General features: G+C 34.0%; 1 protein-coding gene across 2 annotated transcripts; it reads left to right on the forward strand.

The window, feature by feature from the left end:
• Positions 1-1,651: 1,651 nt before the first annotated feature.
• Positions 1,652-9,247, forward strand: nr1d2a (nuclear receptor subfamily 1, group D, member 2a). 2 transcript variants are annotated; one of them, XM_052578579.1, is made up of 8 exons: positions 1,652-1,869; positions 3,822-4,031; positions 4,128-4,216; positions 4,953-5,097; positions 5,214-5,677; positions 6,661-6,846; positions 6,932-7,142; positions 8,191-9,247. In XM_052578579.1, the coding sequence occupies exons 1-8, from the start codon at positions 1,851-1,853 to the stop codon at positions 8,385-8,387; spliced, it is 1,521 nt and encodes a 506-aa protein (XP_052434539.1). In that variant the 5' UTR covers positions 1,652-1,850; the 3' UTR covers positions 8,388-9,247. The 2 variants fall into 2 exon arrangements, with proteins under 2 accessions (XP_052434539.1, XP_052434538.1); XM_052578578.1 differs by having other exon boundaries at positions 1,654-1,869; positions 3,819-4,031.
• Positions 9,248-9,679: the final 432 nt, after the last annotated feature.

Raw genomic sequence — 9,679 nt, forward strand, 5'->3', positions numbered from 1 at the left:
GTCTTTGTAAACCCACTCAAATGTCTTTCTTTCAGGAATATATACAGTACAGACCAAAAGTTTGGAAACATTACTATTTTTAAGTTTCTTCTGCTCATCAAGCCTGTATTTATTTGATCAAAAATACAGAAAAAACAGTAATATTGTGAAATATTATTACAACTTAAAATAATAGTTTTCTATTTGAATATACTTTAAAACAATAATTTATTCCTGTGATGCAAAGCTGAATTTTCAACATCATTCCTCCAGCTTCAGTGTCACATGTAACATCAGTCGATCACATGATCATTTAGAAATCATTCTAATATTCTGATTTATTATGAGTGTGGGAAACAGTTCTGCTGTCGAATATATTTGTAGAAAAGGTTAAAAAGAACTGCATTTATTAAAAAAAAAAAAATTGTAATAAAATATATTCTAATAATGTATTTTCTTTACTATCACTTTTTATCAATTTAACACATCCTTGCTGAATAAGTATTGATTTTATTTAAAAAAAATAATAATAAATAAATAAATAAATATTACTGACCCCAAATTACTGACCAGTAGTGTATATTGTTATTACAAAATATTTATATTTTAAAAACATAGCTTCTTTTTTTACTTTTTATTCATCAAAGTATCCTAAAAAAGTAGCCTATCACATGTTCTGAAAAAATATTAAGCAGCAGAACTGTTTCCAACTTTGATAATGAATCATATTAGAATGATTTCTAAAGGATCATGTGATAATGATCCTAAAAATTCAGCTTTGCATAACAGAATAAATGATAATATAAAGTATAATACATTTAAAAACAATTATTTTTAATTGTAATAATATATCACAATATTACATTTTATTCTGTATTTTTGATCAAATAAATGCAGGCTTGATGAGCAAAAGATATATATATATATATATATATATATATATACACATATACACACACACACACACACACACACACACACACACACAGTATGTACAGTCCTAAAAGAAAGACATTTATGTGGAAAAAAGTATTGAAGTGTGGCATGGAAAGTTCAATTCACTTGAAACCTTGAAACTTCTCTTTAGCAACCACCCATCCAGAACAAGCATAGAATCATGCTCCCAAGTGAACTAGATAGACAACATCCATTAAACCATATAAACAGTATTTGGACACAGCATGGTCATTCGTCCTTGTGGAGATGAGTAAACTTGACTCAAGTGTGAACTCAGCTGATGGTGTTTGAATAAACAGTATATTCAAATGACTAAAAACAGTACATTATTAGTGATGTATTATTAGCCTACTCGGGTGCTACTTTCAAAAAACACTTGATACTTTCAAATAAATAAGTACAATTAAGTGTGAAAACCTTGGCTTGATACTTGAGTAAATAGTTGATACAGCACCACGCTTAATCTTAAGCCTAGTGCTACTAACTCGCCTCCAATGAAAACTTCAAGTTATTTTAATGAAATAAATGTTAAATAACTCCTGTATCTTTCTTGAATGGGGAGTGGCGGTGTTACCGAAAAACATCATGTTCCCAGAATCTCGCCTCACGTTGCAGCGCTGGGTTCTGCCTCTGGTCGGTGAAAGTGTGTCACTGGGTTAGCGTGAGGCGCGCGCCGAGGGGCGGAGCCACGGACGAAAACACGAGCCACAGAACATTGAGTTCTGAGAGCTCGCGCGCAGCCTGGGAGTTCCGTTCCGTTCCATTGTGAGAGACGGAGTCTCGAGAGCTTGTATGGAACGCTGAAGATTCAGAACGCACAGTGGATCTGAGCTGCTCCACAGACTGACAACTCACGCGTTAAACTGGGATTATCACCGTGCACCTGAATTATAAAATATCAAGAGTCTGAAGACATGGAATCAACAAAGCAAGGTAAGACATGTATTATTATTGAGTATAATTATATATATATATATATATATATATATATATATATATATATATATATATATATATATATATATATATATATATATATATATATATACTTATTTGTATCCCCATACGTATTTAGCATGATTAGAAACGTTATTACAATTGCAATATTTTACCGCGGTACAGTGATGTATTAATATGATATAGCATACAGGAAATATTAGGGAATATGCGTGTGACTTCTAAACATAGACTTGTCAAAGAATCACTCTCACATATATCAGCAGCTAAAAATAGTTTTTTAACCGAATCTCTCTCTTAAAAAAAAAAAAAAAAAAAAATACCTTCATTTAAGATATGATTTTCCATCGTTATTAGCATTTTTGGTTTTAATGTACATTTAACCCCAAGTGTACTGATTTAAATATGTTTTGTGTATATTTATCGAAGGACTTTTTATTTTAGTTTATGGTGAAATAAAAAAAAAATTAGACACCAAACAAACAGAAGTAATGTAATATTGTAGGCTTAATGCATAAATGTATTATTGATGCACAGTCTATAAACTAAACCGTGTTTAGACTGACTTCAGAATGAAATCTTGAGATTTAAAGCACCTCTGGCAAGGCTCTCCATTGCTTACATGACAGATCTGCATCGCAGTGGATGTGGGTTAGGAGTGCCCGTGACGTCACGCGCACCGAGTTCTCCGAGAGTACTAGAAGGCTCGATCTCACATGGCTCTCGTAGCCTAGCCATGTGCCTGTGTGTACTAGGACTCGGGGCTCCGCCTCTGATTGGTCGTGACGTGAGCGGTGCACAGTCTCTGATTGGTCGAGTTGTATAATTTCGCACAGTGCCCTGACGCGAGACTCACTGCAGTACCACGTGAGGAGGCAGCAGACAGCTAGTGACCTAGATATGCTTCCCGTACAAAACATGAGAGGTCCACGTGTGGGTGGGTCTGAGAAACTTAGCGTTACTGCTGGTTAGGTAACCTCCCTGGTCCATTTAAAGAAATCCAGTACATTTTTGCTTACTTTTGTGAATGCACAGCTGAATAAAATATAGAATAAATTCATTATTCATGCTCTTGAACAGTTAACCACTAAAAAGATCGTATTTGTATATCTTTTGACTGCTTACACTGGTAACACACACAGTGTACCGCTTTTATTGTATTTTTGATGTTCATAATGATTATTAGCCTATACCATAGTAGTGTTACTGTACTAGGTTAGTGTGCAGATTCATTCATCTAAAAATAGGTCATGAGTTGTTCAAAACGAGGAAGTTCTTCCAACATGTGTGCTGCAGTAGATTATATAATTCTACAGTTGTTTTCAGCAATGAAGGATAACTCTATGCATGCATATTTGTGACTTCAAACCAAGATGACCAGCTGATCTATTGAAATGAGTTTACATAATGCAGTTATACAATCCGTGAATGAATACAGCAAAGGTCAAATTGTCCTGTCATGAGTAAAACACATTTTGAGACAACTTCAACTGTTATGTGATTCATTTACTTTTTTTTTTTTGCAAAGACTATAGAAATACATCTTAAAGGGACTTAGTTTTTTGTTCTTTTTAATAACTTTGTGCATGTTTTTTACTGTGCATAAGTGTGAATCCATTATTTTTTTTATTTTGTAGATTGTGAATTTTTAAAAAGATCCCCCATTTCCTTATTTTAGAAAATGTAGAAAACTTTTAGACTTTATTGTTTTTTTAACAAATGTGTTTCATTTAGTTTCATTTAAGATAACTGGTCAAAATGTTATTTTCTGTGTGTGCATATTTAAAAAGTTCCTCCTTTTTACTTATTTTAGTACATTTAGTACATTTTAACTAAAATAAGAAATGTAAAAAAAATGTATAAAATGTTTTGGTTTTTTTTGAGTATGTATTTTTAAAACATTCTCTCTTTTCCTATTTACCAAGGAGGCGTGATAGCGTACGTCTGCTCCTCAAGCTCCGCCCCCATCCTGGAGTCCTGCATGAGTGACAGCTCTAACAGCCGCTCCCCATCATCCTCCCCGCCTCTGTCCACTAAACCGAGCCGCCTGACAGACCTGTCCACCGCCGGACTGCTGTCCAAACACCCCCGTGGACACGCGTCTGACAAGACCCTCGCTGCCAAGAGCTCCATCACCAGTGAGTTAACTCTGAAGAAGAGTACATGTGATTCAGCAGTCTAGAATTGGCAGGATTTGTCCACTGGGCATGACTAACTCTTACTTGACTTTCCAGAGCTCAACGGGATGGTGCTGCTGTGTAAAGTGTGTGGAGACATCGCCTCGGGCTTCCACTACGGTGTTCATGCCTGTGAAGGCTGCAAGGTGAGGAAACACTTCTCTGAGGATCATCTAACATTTAGTCTCTGTGCTCTACTGGTAACCTTTCAGCCTAAAACACTAACCTGTAATATTTCCAGATTTCCTATTTTCAAGAGAACAGTGTTGTTATCTGTGCTATTTTGAGATACTATTACAGTTTTAATAAATATTTGAATACTACCATATATTTTATTAATATTTTTTTTCTGTTCTCGTTTAAATTTTAGTTAACTTTTTAGCACATTTGTTGTTTTATCATTTAATTTATTGTCATTTTTATATAAGTTTTAGTCATTTTAGTACATCGGGTTAAACTAAATTAAAGTAAGTAATGTTACCTGAATAAATAGCTGAAATATATATTTTTTATTTCTGTTTAACTCATTTTATTTCAGTTAATGTTTATTTCAAAGTAACAGAAATGTTATGTATGGTTTTATATTTAGTTAAATTATTAACAGATATATGTGAAAAAAATAAAAATAAATAAATAAAATAAAAATAAAAATAAAACTAAAAAACTAAAATGTATACTTAGTAAACTTAATTTTTCACTTTAAAAAGCACCTTACTGAAATAAGTTGAAGTAATTAACTACTAATAAAAAAAATAAAGCTATTAAATAAAAATTAATAAAAAAATATATAATTAAATATAATTAAAAATATTATATATATATATATATATATAAAATAAATACAAATATATAGCATTAATAAATGCGAATATTTCTTTCCAGGGCTTCTTCAGAAGAAGCATCCAGCAGAATATCCAGTATAAGAAATGCCTGAAGACAGAAAGCTGCACTATAGTGCGAATAAACCGCAACCGCTGCCAGCAGTGCCGCTTTAAGAAGTGTTTATCAGTCGGGATGTCCCGAGACGGTGAGTTACAAGACTCAAACCTTTGTGATGTTGACTTTAGGACTTGCACAACTACCTTTTTATGTAGAAATGTGGTTCAGAGCAGAAGAACTAAATGCAGTGAATCCCTCTTCCAGCTGTGCGTTTCGGACGCATCCCGAAGCGGGAGAAGCAGCGGATGCTCCTGGAGATGGAGACGGCCATGAATAACATGATGAACAACAGTCAGCTGCAGCACATGCTTCACAGCGACTCCAGCTCCTCCTTACCATCGCCGCCGGATTCACCGCGCTCCTCCTCCGATCTCTCCCGGGACTCGGAGTCAGCCGTCCCTATGGACACGGCCTCGTCCTGTTCCTCCGACAGCGGGGAGGAAGACGTGCTGAGCTCCAGACGCGTTCCCCTCGGGTACAGCTCCGAATCGCTCAGCAGCTGCTGTAAGGAGGAGCCGCCACAGGAACGCTGGAGCCGCTGGAACGAGAGCAGCGCCGCCGACAACAACCTGCAAACCACCGCTGGACCTTACAGGGAACACGTGACCCAACAGTGCCACACAAACAACACGAACAACGTCCAGACTGGAGGAAACAGAGGACACCTGGTGAGTGACCTTCTGCTGGTTATACACCAATATTAGCAATGCACACTTAGTGGCTGGTAACCAAAACTAGAGCTAAAACTATTACAAATAGGTATTTAAAAAAAAAGATCACTTTTAAATGTTGCTTTGGAAACCAAGTAATTTTATACTAAGATTAGCGCTTAAATAAATAAAACTAAATTAAATTAAAATAAAAATTTTATTAAAATAAAATACTAAATGGAAATATATATATATATATATATAAAAAAAAGACAAAAGCACATATCAAAATGACAAAAGCTCAAATTATTTTTTTTTAAAGCTAATTACTTGAGTAAAATGTTACTTTAAAATATATTTAAATACATTTCAATAATTATAAAATATTTTCAGTAATTCTTAAATAATTTCATTTATAATATAAATGTAATTATTTATATTATTAATTTGTTTTATTTAATCTATATTATTAATTTAAAATTATAATCATTTTAATAATTTATTTTTCTAAATTCTAAATACATTTATAGACAAGTCAATTTTGTGTAAGCTTAAACTATTTTTTGATACTTATTGGTTTTGCTTTTAATAATTGTAAATAATTTCAATAAATCTCATAAAATAATTGTATTATACATTATTGAATTAAATAATTTTTTAAATAATTTGATAATAAATTATATAATTATTTATAATAATAAATGAATAATATAAAAATGTATTTATATATATATATATATATATATATATATATATATATATATATATATATATATAAATGTCAAGCTTGCAGCAGTGAAGTATGATATTGTGTTCTTATTGTATATTGTATTCAGTTTTAGAGTTTGAATAAGAGTTTGGATTTGGTCAAAAGCATGTATCATTTGTTGTATTTTTTGCCAAATGCAATTTTCCCAAATGCAACTTTGGGAGCAGATCTGTCTTAGCTCTGGCTCTGAAAGTGTTCCTGGTGTAATGTGACTCTGTTGGTCTTCTCTCAGGTGTGTCCCATGAGCGCTTCCCCCTTCGTGGACCCCTTCAAGCGCGGTCATGAAATCTGGGAGGAGTTCTCCAGGAGCTTCATCCCTGCTGTACGAGAAGTGGTGGAATTTGCCAAGCGGATCCCGGGCTTCCAGGACCTCTCCCAACACGACCAGGTCAACCTCCTCAAGGCGGGAACCTTCGAGGTAAAGCAACACGAGTCCTAACATGCTTCTAACAGTGCAGGCATGCGTCAGACCCCTAACGCTCTCCTCCACTTCCTCCGCGCAGGTGCTGATGGTGCGCTTCGTGTCGTTGTTCGATGTGAAAGAGCGGACCGTGACGTTCCTGAGCGGCAGGAAGTTCAGCGTGGACCTGCTGCGCTCCATGGGCGCCGGAGAGCTGCTCAACTGCATGTTTGAGTTCAGCGAGAAGCTCAGCGCTCTGCAGCTCAACGAGGAAGAGATGACGCTCTTCTCCGCCGTGGTGCTGGTGTCTGCAGGTGAGCCCTTCAAAAACATAGAAACATGACAAAAGCTAATTCAAATACTATAATAGCATACTAAAATAAATAACACTGCTTGGGTATGAGAGAGACTGTTACCTAGAGAGTCGTCCTGTTGTCTGCTGCCTGTATAGGAAGCTGTCTTCTAAGGCGGCATCAAAACTGAAACCAATTAACTAATAAGAAACCGAATGGAACATAATGGGCAGCAGGAATTATAAATGACACATTTGAGTGATATTATTAATTAGTTATTAGTAATTTATTAATTTTTATGTATTTATAAATAATAATAATAATAATAATAATATATTTTAACAATTTTATCAGGCTGCATTCAACATTTTTTGGGGAGAATTTTGAAATATTTATTATAACATGTATAATGTTTTATCGTTTATATTACTCATTTACTTTTTATTTATTAATCGATTGATTGATTATTTTTACTTATAGTATTAATAAACATTAATATTTGTAATAATATTATCAACTGATTAATAAATATAGTTTTTAATCACTTTTAATAATTTATATGAATGTATTAGCAATTATTGTTAATAATTTATATGACTATATTATTATACATTTTTAATTGTGATAATATTATTTGATTATTTATACATTTTTATAGAATTTTCACCATCTTGAGTGAATCTTAAATTATTTATCGATTCTACTGGTTTTGCTTTAAAAAAAATTTTAAGAATTTAAATATACTAATATTAATGATTTATCTTTAAGCATTTGTATTATTAATACATTATAAACATTATTAATATATATATATATATATATATATATATATATATATATATATATATATATATATATATATATATATATATAATTATTATTATAATATTATAATTTTTTTTTTACATATTTATCATTTTTGGTGAATTTTGAACTATTTTACACATACTAGATTTGCTTTTAATAAAGATTGCATAGTTTCAGTCATTCTAATAAATTGTCCTTCTTGTATACATTGACTGGTATTAGTGTCTTTCATGAAACGATTGAATTGTGCATGTTTTCCCAGACCGATCGGCCATCGAGGACGTGAGCGGCGTGGAGGCCCTGCAGGAGACCCTGATCAGATCTCTGAGGAACCTGATCATGAAGAACCACTCGAACGAAGCCGCCGTCTTCACCAAGCTGCTTCTGAAGCTCCCGGAGCTGCGCTCGCTCAATAACATGCACTCCGAGGAGCTGCTCGCCTTCAAAATCCAACCTTAAACCCCCTCTATCCGACCAAACTGGGCTGTAAATCTCCTCTTGAATGTATTCTACAGGCTTTTTTACTGTTGTGGAATCTGATTTGCTCATCACGCACAAGCAAAGGTTGTCTGCGTCTCACACCAGACTCTTCCTCAGCAGCGTATCATCCTTTCATTATGTGCAATAGCTGCTAACGCATGGCTATTTCTATAAGAGCAGCTTTATCTCGTATCTCGTACAAAAAGATTGATTGTGTGTTGTATATGTAAATATATATGATGTCATTTTATTATTGAATGTATGTCTGTTGCTAGTTGGCATCATTTAGCCTTTATGACGGGGCAATGCTTTTGCACGAGGTGTCGAGGAACAGATGGGGTGTATTCGACTACCCTGACACCATAATAACAGTGCCGAGTTGTAATTTATGAGTTGGAGTCACTTTAAATGGTGTTTTTCTCTAGACCACGTACAGAGATGTGTTATTAGTCTTCCATTACGCAGCGGGGAAACGTGTGGACGTGAACAAAACTATGAAAGAGATGGAGTTTATTTATAGACATTTGTACAGATTGCCTTATCACTGATCGCCACATTTACTGAGACGGGGAACATTTGCGGAGCAGGGTGACGAGGTTAAAGTCCCAGTTATTTTGGGATGCGCTGCTCCTGGTTTACTCTATGCATCTGGAAGCATCTTGACAATATGGACATTTCTCAGCATGTAACCCACAGGAAAAGATAGACTTCTCTCTCGATCGGCTCTGGGGTGTCCATGTTTTTTGTTTCCTTATAAAAACAGTGCAGTACTATGTAATATATCATTATATATATATATATATATATAAAAAACAATAAATATTTACTTGTCATTTACAGTCATGCCTCTTTATTGCACTTCTTGTTTTTATCCACTGATAAGCATCATTTATTGTCGCATAATAAATTAATGCAATGGTAAATGCCTCCATTAATAAACAGTATGTGGCATTATTAATATTTCATGACCTCATTACGTTTCATTCAGCAAGTAGTTATCTTAGAATTGTGTTATTTTGATGTTTTAAGCCAGTTAACTCTTGGCAGTCTGGTTCAATAACTGGATGATAAAAAAAAATGCTTGATATCACTTTAGGTTTATTTATTACACTCAAGCGCATTGCATTGTGGGATACAGTGCACACCATACATACTTAGCTGTGTAGGGTACATTTAAATTTGAATAGTTCAATCAGAAAATGTGCATACTGTATATATTTGTATACATATTTAAAACATTTTCCGAAATTATTTCTAAAGTAAGGATACAA

Source organism: Carassius gibelio, chromosome B16, assembly GCF_023724105.1.
Source record: "Carassius gibelio isolate Cgi1373 ecotype wild population from Czech Republic chromosome B16, carGib1.2-hapl.c, whole genome shotgun sequence".
Classification (NCBI taxonomy): Eukaryota; Metazoa; Chordata; class Actinopteri; order Cypriniformes; family Cyprinidae; genus Carassius; species Carassius gibelio.